General features: G+C 35.3%; 1 protein-coding gene across 11 annotated transcripts in view; it reads right to left on the reverse strand.

Annotated features, from left to right (window-relative positions):
* The window catches only part of DMD (dystrophin), a 2,091,067-nt gene that overhangs the window by 705,810 nt on the left and 1,370,309 nt on the right, over positions 1-14,948 (reverse strand). For all 11 annotated transcript variants that reach the window (XM_055376532.2, XM_055376533.2, XM_055376528.2 and 8 more), the window contains one exon: positions 10,447-10,548. In XM_055376532.2, coding sequence (XP_055232507.1) covers positions 10,447-10,548 — 102 coding nt within the window. The remainder of the gene's footprint in view (positions 1-10,446; positions 10,549-14,948) is intronic.

Below are 14,948 nucleotides of genomic sequence, written 5' to 3' on the forward strand. Positions count from 1 at the left end.
TTTTTAAAATTAAATGGCACTACCAATGTATCACAAATGTCTGAGGACACTGCAATGGGTCAAAGGTTCAATAAGCTCAGAACTGTATAATTTCCAATCTTTTATAATTATTAGCAAATACTTATGAAATGACTACAGTTTTTGATTTGGCTGTTCACAAAAACAATCTTGCTACTTTTTCAAGAGTTTGGTGTACTGTAGAGTTGAAATGGATTATTTATATATTATACAAGTTCTTTTTTGTTTTGCTTCATTTTGCTTTTCACTTCTCTGGCATTTGCCCATATTTTCAATTCTCTCATCATTCCAATTAAGCTGTAAAATTCATTTGCATAACAAAAAATGTTTGGCTGTAGCAACTAGTCAGGTGTTCATCATATAATAAAATTTAAGCAGTGCTCAATAAAAATCTGTAAAAGGTAACAATTTGCAATACATGTTAATCATCTATAAGCAAATTTAAGGAAATCAAATAAGTACTTAAATCCCAACTTATTTAAATAGCATATCGGTGGGATAATAGTTATCAAGTCCTATTCTTGACTACATCTCCATAATTTTAAAACTTTGAATATGCTAACTAAATTGCAGGTCCAAGGTTTTCCGCACAAGAGCTCCAAACTCAACAGAGTGAATTCGTGTTCTACCAAAATGGATAAACTTTGGGAATACTTTTTTTTGTAAATGGAAAAATTATATTTATTATAGGTGACTTTTGCAGCTGAGCATTATTCTCCATTGTATATACTTTGCTTGAAAATATTCATTAAATGTTAAGACAACTATATCAAACTATGAAATTTCTGCTTTATGAAGAACAGGAATTAGTTACAAGAAAAAGTGATTTCTGAATATAGCTTTCTTTTTAAAATTTAAAATGGATAAATATTTAAGGTGATAGATACTGCAATCACTCTGATTTGATCATTATATATTATATGCTTGTATCAAAATATCACTTGTGGTAAAAGGACGGAAAAAGATACACCATGCAAATGGGAACCAAAAGCAAGCAGGAGTAGCTATTCTTATATCAGACAAAATGGGCTTTAAAGCAATAACAGTAAATAAAAGATAAAGAAAGACATTGTATAATGATAAAAGGATTAGTCCAACAAGAAGATATTTACTACAATACTCAATTTATATGCACCTAACACTGGCGCTCCTAGCTTTATACAACAATAGTACTAGACCTAAGAAATGAGATAGACAGCAATGCAATAATAGTGGGGGACTTCAATACTCCATTTACAGCACCAGACAGGTCACTGAAACAAAAACTTAACAAAGAAACAATGGACTTAAATTACACCCTAGAACAAATGTACTTAACAGATATTTACAGAACATTCTTCCTAACAATTATAGAATATACATTCTTATCAGCAGATGGACCATTCTCCAAGACAGGTCATACAAGAGACCACAAAGTCTTAATAAATTTAGGAAAATCAAAATCATATCAAGTATCTTCTCAGACCACAGTGGAATAAAACTAAAAATCAACTCCAAAAGGAACCCTCAAAACTATACAAACACATGGAAATTAAGAAATCTGCTCTTGAATGATTTTGGGGTTAACAATGAAATTGAGATGGAAATTAAAATATTTTTTGAAATGAATAATAGTGACACAATTTATCAAAACCTCTGAGATACAGCAAAAACAGTGCTAAGAGGAAAGTTCATAGTGTTCAATACTACATCAAAAATTCTGAAAGAGCACAAATTGACAACCTAATGTCACATTTCAAGGAACTAGAGAAACAAGAACAAACTAAACTCAAATCCAGCAGAAGAAAAGAAATAACAAAGATCAAAGCAGAACTAAATGAAGTTGAAACAAAAAAATACAAAATATAAATGAAACAAAAAGCTAGTTCTTTGAAAAGATAAACAAAATTGATAGACCATTAGCAAGATTAACCAAGGAAAGAAGAGAGAAGATTCAAATAAGCTCAAGTAGAAATGAAACTGGAAACACTACAACCTACATCACAAAAATACAAAAGATTATTCACTACTACTATGAACACCTTTATGCACAAAAACTAGAAAATCTAGAGGAAATGGATACATTCCTGGAAACATACAACCCTCCTAGTTTAAATCAAGAAGAAATAGAAACCCTGAACGCTTCGGCTGGGCGCGGTGGCTCACGTCTGTAATTTTAGCACTTTGGGAGGCTGAGGCAGGTGGATCACTAGGTCAGGAGTTCGAGACCTGCCTGGCCAACATAGTGAAACTCCAACTCTACTAAAAATACAAAAATTAGCTGGGCGTGGTGGTGGGCACCTGTAATCTCAGCTACTTGGGAGGCTGAGGCAGGAGAATTACGTGAAACTGGAAGGCGGAGGCTGCAGTGAGCCAAGATCATGCCACAGCACTAAAGCCTAGGTGAAAGAGCAAAACTCCACCTCAAAAAAAAAAAAAAAAAAAAAAAGAAAGAAACCCTGAACATACCAGTAACGAGCAGCAAGGTTGAATATCAGTAATTTAAAAACTGCCACAAAAAAGTCCAGGACCAGATGGATTCACAGCTGAATGCTACCAGACATTCAAAGAAGAATTGGTACCAATTATAATGAAACTATTTCAAAAGATAAAGAGGGAATCCTCCCTAAATCATCTATGAAGTCAGTATCACCCTAATACCAAAACCAGAAAAGGAAATAACAAAAAAGAAAGCAGCAGCACAAAAATAGCAGCACAATTTGCAATTGCAAGATATGGAACCAACCCAAGTGTCCATCGACCAATGAATGGATAAAGAAAATGTGGTATCTATATACCATGGAATATTACTCAGCCATAAAAAGGAATCTATTTTGCAGCAACTTGAATGGAGCTGGCGGCCACTATTCCAAGTAAAGTAACTCAGGAATGGAAAACTAAATACCATATGTTCTCACTCGTAAGTGGGAGCTAAGCTATGAGTATACAAAGACATACAGAGTGATACAGTGGACTTTGGGGACTCTAAGTGGGGAGCTTGGGAGTGAGGTAAGGGATAAAAGACTATTTATTGGGTACAGTATATAGTACTCAGGAAATGGATACATAAAAAATTTCAGAATTCGCCACTATAGAACTCATCCATGTAACCAAAAACCACCTATACCCCCAAAACTACTGAAATTATAAAAAATAAGCAAAATATAACTTGTACCCCACAAATAAATATGTACAATTATACACATATAAAATTAAAAATAAAAAAAATTTTTTAATTAAGTTTCCTAAGGTAGCTACAATTGTGGCTGCTTTCTTGCCTCATATTTTTTGGATATTTAAAAAATATTAAATGATTTTTATGTTTTCTATCATTAAGACAAGGAAAAAAGCCTTCTAGAAATAGATATTATTTGATGTAGAATAAGGAAAAATAATGTATTTGTTTAATACAATCATAAAAATATCATTTGTTTAAAAAAGTAAACTAGAATATAGTTTTAAACTCTATTTGAGTTTGAGATTTTCAAAATTTAAAAATATATCTTGTGTCAATGGTTGGCATGCAATTAATATCTACTGAATAAATAAAGGACTCTACCTACGGCTGTATATATACAGGCATACATTCGAATATTGTAACTGAAACATCTATGTCTCTTTGTCTCTCTTTTTAAGTGTAACTAATACAACTGAGGACAAGAGGTGAAATTCAAATCTCTAAAATGCTTCCCTAATTTCAGCACGAGCTACTGAGTATATGAGACTTTTCACTCAAATATTCTCTCAGAAAAGAAAGTTGGCTCATATTCAAGACTTTATACTATCTCTTATGTCTCAATTATTTTATTCTGAACCACAATGTTGTATATTAGCCTGAAATAACCTCAAGAGATGTGATGCTTACATAAGTATTCTAACAGAATTTGCTTAATTAAAAAGGGAGGCAAAGAAAGTTGATAAATCTTTAGCAATCATTCCTAATGTATAGCTTCACAATCACTCGTGGCAGAGATCACTGTAAACAAGTCTTTCAAAGAATTTGTTAAAAAGCCAAACAACTTAAAAAGCAGAAAGAATATGTTAGTCTATTGGGAATTTTTAAAATATCACATCTGGCTGGGTGTGGTGGCTCACGCCTGTAATCCCAGGACTTTGGGAGGCCGAGGCAGCCTGATCACCTGAGGTCGGGAGTTCAAGACCAGCTTGACCAACGTGGAGAAACCCCATCTCTACTAAAAATACAAAATTAGCTGGGCATGGTGGCGGGCGCCTGTAATCCCAGCTACTTGGAAGGCTGAGGCAGGAGAATCGCTTGAACCCGGGAGGCGTAGGTTGTGGTGAGCCGAGATCGCGCCACCGCACTCCAGCCTGGGCAACAAGAGCGAAACTCCGTCTCAAAAACAAACAACCAACCAAAATCGTATCTAAGAAAAATGAAAAAAACAGTTTTCCTAATATTTTGTGAATGGGTATTGAAGTTTGGGATAAAAATTTCAGCGATAGCATTGAGAACGTGAAAAATAGCTCTGCTGATAGCTGGCAGCTGGCAGCTAGCTAGGCCATGATGGTCCCAGCTGGATGTTAAAAAACACTCATAGAAATAAATTAGGCAGACACAAGGCCACCCCATGGCCGTGTTTGAAACAAGACAGAGACAAGGCCTTTCTGCTATCACAGAAATGACTAATATGAGGCATTGCTGCTCCTTTACCAACGACGTGTCTAGCCCTACTTTAATCTCATCTTCTAGATAAACACTAAGATACCTAATCACTACATTGACTCTGTTTCTTGAAAGCATCTAATCCAGAAAAGGCTTCTACTTTCTGAATTCCTCCTTAGAATCATGCAGCCAGCTGAACTCTGTAAGAAGCTTTTTCCAATGCCCTCTTACTGAGATGCCCACACTCTGTCTGAAGTGTTTTATGCTCTTGCTGCAATAAGGTAAATATTCTTAATTTTTTGATTACAGATATGTTGCTAGTAATCTTGGCCAGAGGGCTTTCAGAGTATTATGTGGGGATTCAAACAATGCCATATTACAAATAACTTAGCAAGGTGATGAGCTCTACAATTCTAGAATATACATACGAAGGGTTTGAATGAAATTGTTTCATAAAATATAAATGTGCCAGGTATTTCTAAATGAGTGTGTTATTTTATAAAATGTAAGACTGCAAATATGGAAATGCTACTCAATTAAGAAATTGAATATAATTAGACATTTGACAATCTCATCCATATTTCTAAATGTTTATGTTTACAAGTTGCCCAAAAATCTATTACAAATTTTTTCTCTTCTCATTGGGAAAGTGAAGCTCTCCTCAAGTTTATGCATTGGGATTAGCATTTATTCAACCTCTTATACTCCAAGACTTTTTTTTCAGTTGTAAAGCAAACTTGTATTTATTTATTTATTTATGAGATGGAGTCTCACTCTGTCACCCACGCTGGAGTGCAGTGGCGTGATCTCAGCTCACTGCAAGCTCTGCCTTCCGGGTTCATGCCATTCTCCCTCCTCAGCCTCCCGAGTAGCTGGGACTACAGATGCCTGCCACCAAGCCCGGCTAATTTTGTTTTTGTATTTTTAGTAGAGATAGGGTTTCACCATGTTAGCCAGGATGGTCTTGATCTCCTGACTTTGTGATCCGCCCACCTTGGCCTTCCAAAGTGCTGGGATTACAGGCGCGAGCCACCGCGCCCAGCCGCAAACTTGTAATTTAAAAAAATAAAATGTTGCTATGCATTTACTTATAAATTATTAAATGCCTCTAACATTGTTATCTTCTTTCTAGAAGTCCTCTCCCAACTTATTCTGGTGTTATTGGCATGGAAATTGTGCTCAATAAATGAGTCAGTCAAAATAGACTTGTTCATTTGAGGGGACAATTTTTGTCTGTTATCTCTCTATTGATTTCTGTTGCTACAACTGAAGTTACACCAGGTAAATGAGATTGTATGCATGGCAGATGATTTATGAAATCCAAGTATTGTTTTAATTGTAATTATATTTATTTCAGCAACATTTTGACCAATGAAATACCATTTGACCTGCTATACCGTGGATAAATCTTGAGATGCACATCTGTTGTGAGTAATATATTAAAGATTGTTAGGCAAAAAATAAACCCTAAGGAAGTTTTTAAAAATGTTAAGATGTTGATGTTGGCAGTAGAACAAACTCATTGGGAGAAAAAAAAAACAGCTTAATCTAGTTAATTAACAACAAAACAGCTGGGAAAATGAAACATCCCTGGTTGTGATTGACTGTAATTGAAAATGACTAATGATGCTGTCATTTTGCAGTTCATATCTGAGGAAATGATGCCTGGAAGATTATAATTGCCCTCTTGACCATTTGTCTACAGCAATTATTTTGTGTTAAAGGCTGGGATGGAACCCTTTGGCCAAATACAGAAAGTTCCTCACACCTTTTTCTGTTACATTGAAGAATAATTCAAGAGCAGTAAGTAAAACATATTACTAGGTTTATGTAAGTAACATTTTTTGGTAATATAAAAAGTTAGCAAAGCAAACCAGCTGGCTTCATTTTATCACTTTAGAAAGTAACCAAGACATTTAAAATTCCATTAATGCTCTCAGTTCTAATACATGGCAGGTGATGTAAGCATTGAAAGTACATAAACACATTTTTAAAAGTTAACTGAAAGTGTAGTTTTCCAACTTAAGTTAAAAATGAGTATGAATACAAGAAAATGGCACCTAAATGCTTAAGCTCAAGACAGTTAAAAATACAATTTTATAATAAAAATCAAATAACAAATGGCTTATTTCTTTTGTAGTTTATATTGTTGTTACTGATAGCAGTTGTTTTTGCTGCTTTTAAACTGCTAAATGGGGTGCTATTGAGGACCTAGTTATTACTGTGTGGAAAAATGGAACACATTAAAAACTATTTCATCTATGGCATTAATGTAATATATTATACCAAAACTATAACTTTAGCAAAATTTTAAACAATTTATATAACTCATATAGTCAGTCTTCAGTAATTTCTGAAGTTAAGATGAAGAAATAACATACAAATCAATAAAAGTATGTGTGTAGATGGGGGAGGAAGGGGGAGAGAGAGAGAGAGGGAGGGAGGGAGAGAGTGGAGAGGGAGGGAGGGAGAGAGAGAGAGAGAGAGACAGAGAGAGAGAAAGAGAGTTGAAGTGCTAAACAAAGATGGAGAGGTATTTGATCATACGATCCTAAGATTTTTCCAGTTATTTTGCAGCAGAGATTAGTACTACCTATATGTCATTAGTATTATTATTTCATAATATGTATTTGACCTTTTACAGGAAGTCCTCAAAGAAAATAAAGAAGTTGGTTAGTCAGAGATTTTAAAAAAGAAACCAGAAATATACCATCTTTGAAAATAAAAGAAATCTTAAAGAAGCTGATGAAGTGAAGGAAAGAAGAAAGAGGAAAGAAACTGAGCAGGGATGAACCCAGCTTCCAATCAGAACTCAGCTTGGGAGGTGAGCGTAGGAGCTGGACAGACAGGCTGTCTGATGCAGAATGCGGAGGTGCCAATAGACAAGTCAATTTCCTAAGAAACAGAATTGTTCCCTGATGTGTCTTTAATTAGAATGTCTGTAAGCGGTGGACACACTAATTATCCATTTAAATACTAGATCTTGCATATACATCATGAGAGATTTTCATTTTCTTTTTAAAGAATATCATTTTCTTCATAATTATTACAGTTTCCAAATGCACCTCCCCCAAAAAACAAAAACAGAAACACAATTCTCTCATGAAAATGTGCTGCAGGCTACTCAGACTCATTTCCTCTTCTATTAAGACGTAACAAGACCCAGAGTGAAGAAGAGGCATTATAAATAGGACAAATTTTAAATTTTGATATATGGACTCAAAAGTTGAAAAAGGCTTTGTTCACGTTCTATCAGAGCAATGGAGTGTCCTTCAGAAAAATCATCCCTAACCTTTAAAAATAAATTTTTGATCCATGCAGAGATTTAAACAGCCCTCACAGCTTTCTGCCTTGTATTGCTGGGTGTCATGTTCAAAACCGTGAGGTCATTTTTTGAGCCTCTAGGTGTTTCAGGCTACCGCAAACCCCAGCTAATCTTCAGATGTTTCCAAGGTCATGGTCCACAGCAAAAGTTGTGCGTGAGTCAACTATTTTTTTAAACCCCATAATTCTCAAATCATTCTTGCATTTTTGCCCCTATCAACTTGATATATATATATTTTGAGACGGAGTTTCGCTCGTGTCGCCCAGGCTGGAGCGCAACGGCGCAATCTCGGCTCACTGCAACTTCTGCCTCTCGGGTTCAAGTGATTCTCCTGCCTCAGCCTCCCAAGTAGCTGGGATTACAGGCGCCTGCCATCACAGCTGGCTCATTTTCATATTTTTAGTAGAGACAGGGTTTCACCATGTTGGCCAGGCAGGTCTCGAACTCCTGACCTCAGGTGATCCGCCTGCCTCAGCCTCGCAAAGTGCTGGGATTATAGGCATGAGCCACCATGCCCAGCCAACTTGATGTGTTGATTTTTCTCCAAATCCAAGGGAGAAATGGGAAAACAGGAATAAATTTTCCCTTAAGTTCAGCTTCTCCCAATGTGTCAAATTCAGAGAAAATGGGGAAACAGGGAAGGAGAAAAAAAAAAAAAGGAAGGAAAAGAACAGTGCTGTCTGCTACAAAAATGGTTTTAAGGGTTGTGAAAGAGAAGGAAAGCAACAGCTCCTGGTTCTTTCTTTTTATTTCAGAAAAGTAATTCTCCTTTTACAACACTAATGCATCAGCAGGAAGCAGATATGCTCAGGCATGGCAGATCCCAGTTCTGATCTCCAAGTGGCCCAGTAGTTGAGTGTGTGGGTGGATGTGCGATAAGTTAGCATCAAGCATTTGGATTGTTTTATACATAATGAAAGCAAAAATTTTCTCAGTGCCTTTTAATTAAGATCTCTCTCTCTCTTTTACAAAGGCACAAAAGTAAAAGCCAAATTACATGTACCTTTGTGATCTCTAACAATTAGTGACAAACCTTAATTCATAGTCATACACCATAAGGCATAAAGTCTTTGAGGATCAACAAAGAGTAGATAGAAACGTATGCAATTGTCCATTTGTGCACTGCATGGCTTGCTACAATGAAAGTCACCATATTAACTGCTCTGAGGGCTGGCTTTCTTCAGAACATCAACGGAAACTCTGAAATTTGCTGCTTTCAGGACTTTGCCTAGCTCTTCCAACTAAATACTGAGCACATTGTTAGCTTATGAAAAATGATTATACTGGGCTTGAACTGGATACAAACTACTTTTCTAGATTTTTGGAGTGGTTGCAATATATTTCTGAATAAATGTATGTTGATATCTACAGAGAAACCTGTGATTTTCAGTGTCTGGTGTTTGGACATTAAGCTCAGGTGCAAACTTCAACTTTACCTAAGGAAAAGTCTCTTGTAAGCTGTAAGGAAAACAAACAATCTTCTAGAAATGAAGCTTGGGCCAAGCACAACGGAAACTAAGCAGCGACCTTAGAGACAGAATCTAAGTCATGGTAATGTTGTTTGCAAGGACAAACTGGTTCTGTATAATGAGGTTATTGACCTGAACTGTTTTCAAGCAGTTTTAAACATGAGGACGAGGTTCATTGTATCCAAGCCTGCAACATTAACTGAGAAACCAAGACTGATCAATAAACAGCCATGATTACAGGATCTCAGGAACCTTCATCATAATGGGAGCCATTATAATTTTGGTCAGGTACAGAGAACCAGGTAACCTACTGCTAACGTATATTTAGCACTGGACTCTCATTTGCAAACGGAAGCCATTGATTAGCTATTTTTTTGAAAACTGACCTAGCTTTCCATCTCCCTCCTTATGTAATAGCCTGTGAATAAATGTGACCTAGACTTCAACATGGATATGGAGAAGAAAAAAAAGTAGAAAGGATTATCCCAGGCCAGCTTTTTGCCAAAGAAATAAGCAATTACATGACATTTCACTAAAAATTCTTGACCCAATAAAATACTGAAGCCTCAATGCCGATTTTACTCTTTTATAAGAAAGAGCAACAAAGAAAAGAAAGGTCACGGACCATATTGTGATTCTTTACAGCTGTTGGAGACAGACACTGTGATGCAGTAGCTTGATTTGAATTAAACCAAACAATATGAAAAGCATCAAGGCTGGCAAGCAAAGCAATAAAGCCCCAAAGAATTTAATCTACCTTGAAGGTGGGACTACTTTTGTATTGATGGCAGCACACCAGGACAGAAATGAGTCCTTTAATGCAATGACTCGTTAATAGCCTTAAGATCACAATATATAAATAGGATATGCTGATCAAAAAGACAGCTTTGCCTCTGCTATTACAGTATGGCCAGTATTTCCTTACAAGTTATTTCATTGATTATAAATAGTCCACGTCAATGGCAAATGTACAACAGGGGAAGCATAACCCATTATGAGGTAATGGATATTGCTAGAGGTTGCTTCATTACCTTCACTGGCTGAGTGGCTGGTTTTTCCTTGTACAAATGCTGCCCTTTAGACAAAATCTCTTCCACATCCGGTTGTTTAGCTTGAACTGCTATTTCAGTTTCCTGGGGAAAAGAACCCATATAGTGCAGATTAACTTCACAGTTAGCAATAAAATTACTAAATTTAAATATACCCTTGGAGACTCCACATGTATTGCAGATCAATTTCTGCCTGGTACATTAAGGGCACAAAAATGTAGCTTTTGGTGCAGAGAAAAGAAACAGAGATGTGAAACACATTAAACTTAAAAAAATTCATCCAATATCTTCTTGAATTATATAATACTCATATAGAAACACAGGCATTAACTACTTTTCAAAAAAGTAAAATGCAATAATGACAATACAATTTATTAACATAATTTATATGAATAAACACTAGTTTTAGCTACAATAATCTCAATAATCCTAATGTTCATTTTACTTTATACACTTATTGTTTTACAAAATTCTGTGTTTAGTATTGGATATAAATTTTGTTTTGAAATAAATATCAAATAATTATTTCTACATCACTGTCAAAATTATTTTCTTTCCAAAGGGTAAACACTTAAAGCACAGTATCAAAGCTTATTATTTATTAATGAGTCAAATAGGCCTTTTGAAGAACGATTAATTTTGTTTATTATTTGCTTTTCTTCAGTCTGGAGAAGGCTGAAGCACGACAAAAAAATCCTTTAGGTATATGAATATAAGCATTTTGTTACTGTCTGCTGCCTAGCTCTCTTGATGAGACGACAAAAGAATTGTGCAGAAATTGAAGCTGAAGGAAGTGAAGTTAAATATTACAGAAGACTTTTTGGATGGAACACTTGTTAAACACTAGGATAGAGTATCAATTAATCAATGTCAGGCATCAGTCAGGGCCTGGGCAATCTTCCCCAGAGAGCAGCTCCTGATTAACCCGTATCTCTCTTCCTCCCTCCCCTACCCCGGAGCCTCCCAGCACTGCTGTGTTTAAGTGTCTTCATGCCACTGTTCCCTTCGTATACTGTGTTTGTACCTGTTCCCTCTCAGTTCATTAGTAGGAAATCCCAAATTACTATAATCTCATACTGCCCAGTACGGTCTCTTGCAACTTACGGGTGCTCAGCACATGCTCTTGAGATAGACTATTTTTATCCAGTTCTTATTATAATAAATACCGGCAGCAAACAGGCACTTTGGTCAAAATTGTACATAACTAACCTCATGTGTTAATGGTTATGTATGCAAATTTCACTTCCTTTATAACAGTAGTTTAGCTACTTTACATGTAGAACTATTAATTGATGGTCTTACTGCCCCTTGCCAAGAAAACACATTGTTCCCTGAAAATGCAGCACCCGGAATGACTGCATGTCTTTGCTAGAGGTAGAAATAGCTCTGATCTCAGATCAGGAATAAGGAAAATCTAGTTTTACTTACTGAATTCCAAATAGGTCCCCAGCCACTATAAATTCACCCTTGAATACCGCATTTGCAAAAAAACATTTTGGTGTAGTAAATGGTGATATGGTCTCAAAATACTTTAAGAGAAAATAAAATATATTATTCTAAGGAAGTAGAGAAAAGAGCATATCTTCAGCAAGGTAAAAATGATTTAAGAAAAGAAAAAAAGTAACTGAATTTTCAACCTATACATTTATCATTTATGTATATCATAAATTACCAAGCCAAATATACATGTACACTGTCTAAATTATACATTTGAAATTATATATGCATTACACATATAAACTGACGAGTTCACTTAAAGCACTGTCACCACCATTCATTTTGTATGTGTTTCTCTAAGACAAAGCACTATTTTCTATTTATTCACTGACAGCTGGGACTTTTCTTGTGATATTTATTGATATAGCTAATTACTGGTAATAGACAATGTTTTCTGATTAGCTTCATCATAGCTGTAGACTATATTATTGATGATAGCATAGTTACCATTTGTATAATGACTACTATTTGCCTTCCCCAACCCTGATTCAAACAGATTGCCACTTTACAGATAAGAAAATGAAGCAAGGGTGGGTGGGATAGTAGTGACGGTAGTGACAATGATGTGAATAGCTTGCCCACAACCTCGTGGGATGTAGGAGAGTTAATATTCAAACACAGCTAGGTCTGAATCCAAAGTTTATGCTATTGGCAGTAGTAACAGCTACGTCTTCATATCTTACAACAACTTAATAACATATCCAAATGATTTGATCAAATTATGTTATTTCTAAGCATTAAGAAATTTTACTTTCACCATCTGAATCTGTTTGATATTATCACATATGCTGAAAAACATGTCTTACCGCTCTGATAATAGAGAATCACTATGGGTCAGAGGGAGACACGCAACTTAATGCAACAGTAGTCATTCCCATTCATTGGAATTTTTGAAAAATGATAGCAAAGACCATTGTTCCCACTGCCAACCTACAGTCTTATTTAAACTGTTCCACCTCCTTTGCTTCCTCCTTCAAAACACATCACAATTAATCACATTATGTGTATATGTATAGTTTTGACCATTCCTAAAGAATTATCCTCTATGAGAGTAAGACCCATAACTACCTTGTTCACTCATATCCCTGGAAGTGCCTAACACATAGTAAGTGCTAAACAAAAAACCGTTGAACGGGCAAATAAATACTGTTGCAACTTTGAGCCTATGGGAATTGAGTTAAGAGTGTGTATTACTAGAGACATTTGTTCACGCAGACAGTCGAAAGGTTCACGGCATAGATTATTTTCTTTCTAAATAATCTGCTAAATACAGAGTCTACTCTTCCGCTTTTGGATTTCCCATAATGATTTTTTTGCAAAATTTTACATTTTCACCTTATTGATTACAACAATGTCTCAGAAAACTCATTTCTATGACAAATTAAAATGGGATTATTTTATACTTAATTAATCCTTTCATTGACTTCCTTTAAACTAAAATTCCATTTATCCCACATTTTTCTTCTTCGCTGAATTTGTATAATTTAATCTCCATCTAGCAAACCAAGAGAAAATCACAAATACAAATGTTTTAGCATTTATATGATTTAGCATGAATATTTTATATAACCAACATCTGAATGTGGGACCTCTAATCAGGTACTTTATAACTATTGCACTTGAAGCATAGTAAACATTTATTAGTTTTGATTTGTAATTCCAGCAGAAGAGTAAACTTGGAAAGGCTGGAGGATCATATTTCCTATAAAAAACTAAAAACTTCTATGAGTATTAAAACCTGTGATGTCCTAGCATGGAAAAGCTCATCTTTCCTTTCAAACACTCCCATTTCACTTTTCTTTTTCACTCATCGAGCATAGGAAGTCAATATTCTCCTCATATTCCCTTAAATTTAATGTGTCCCTCTGTCCCCCAATACAGATCATTTGTATTTGATACATTTGATCTAACTTTTGTTTTCATAGTATTTATACATTAAAACCTTTTGCACTGAACACCAAACTTCTTATATTATTCCAACCTTTAAAAAAGATTTATATTTCTAAAATTGGAGTGTGTATTCAAAAGATACCTGCTGCATCATCTATTCAATATATTTATCAAATGATTTGGAGGGCCCACTATAAGCTAGAGACTGGGATACAGCACTAGAAAATTTTCAATTTACAATATGAATATATGTGCATGATATACATGTATATACATATATGTGTATTACATATAATACACATATCAACATATATGTATAATATGCACATATAATACACATACACATATGTGTGAGTGGATATATAGACACATGTATGTATATATACAGGTATATCTCATTTTACTGAGTTTTGCCTTATTGGCTCTGCAGATACTGCTTTTTTTTTTTACAAACTGAAGGTTTGTAGCAACCCTGCATCAAGCAAGTCTATCAGCAACATTTCCAACACCATGTGCTTACTTCATGTCTCTGTGTCACAATTTGATAATTCTCACAATATTTCAAGCTTTTTCAATATTTTTATAACTGTTATGGTGATGGGTAATCAGTAATCCTTGATGTTACTATTTTAATAGTTTTCGGGTGCCACAAACAGTGCCCATATAGGATGGCAAACTTAATCCATTAATGTATGTATTCTGAACGCTCCACTGACCAGTCATCCCCCTACCTCTCTTCCTCTCCTTGGGCCTCCTTATTCTGAGACACAACAATATTGAAATTATGCCAGTTAATAACCGTACTATGGCCTCTAAATGTTCAAGGGAAAACAAGAGTTGCATGTCTCTCACTTTAAATCAAAAGCTAGAAATGATTAAGCTTGGTTAGGAAGGCATGTCGAAAGCCAAGATAGGCTGGAAGCTAGGCCTCTTGTGCCCGTTAGCTAAGTTGTGAATGCAAAGGAAAAATTCTTGAAGAAAATTAAAAGTGCCAGTCTAGTGAACATGCAAATGATAACAAAGCAGAACAGCCTTATTGTTAATATGGAGAATGTCTTAGTGGTCTGGACAGAAGATCAAAACAGCCACAACATTCT

This window comes from Gorilla gorilla, chromosome X (assembly GCF_029281585.2).
Source record: "Gorilla gorilla gorilla isolate KB3781 chromosome X, NHGRI_mGorGor1-v2.1_pri, whole genome shotgun sequence".
Lineage (NCBI taxonomy): Eukaryota > Metazoa > Chordata > Mammalia > Primates > Hominidae > Gorilla > Gorilla gorilla.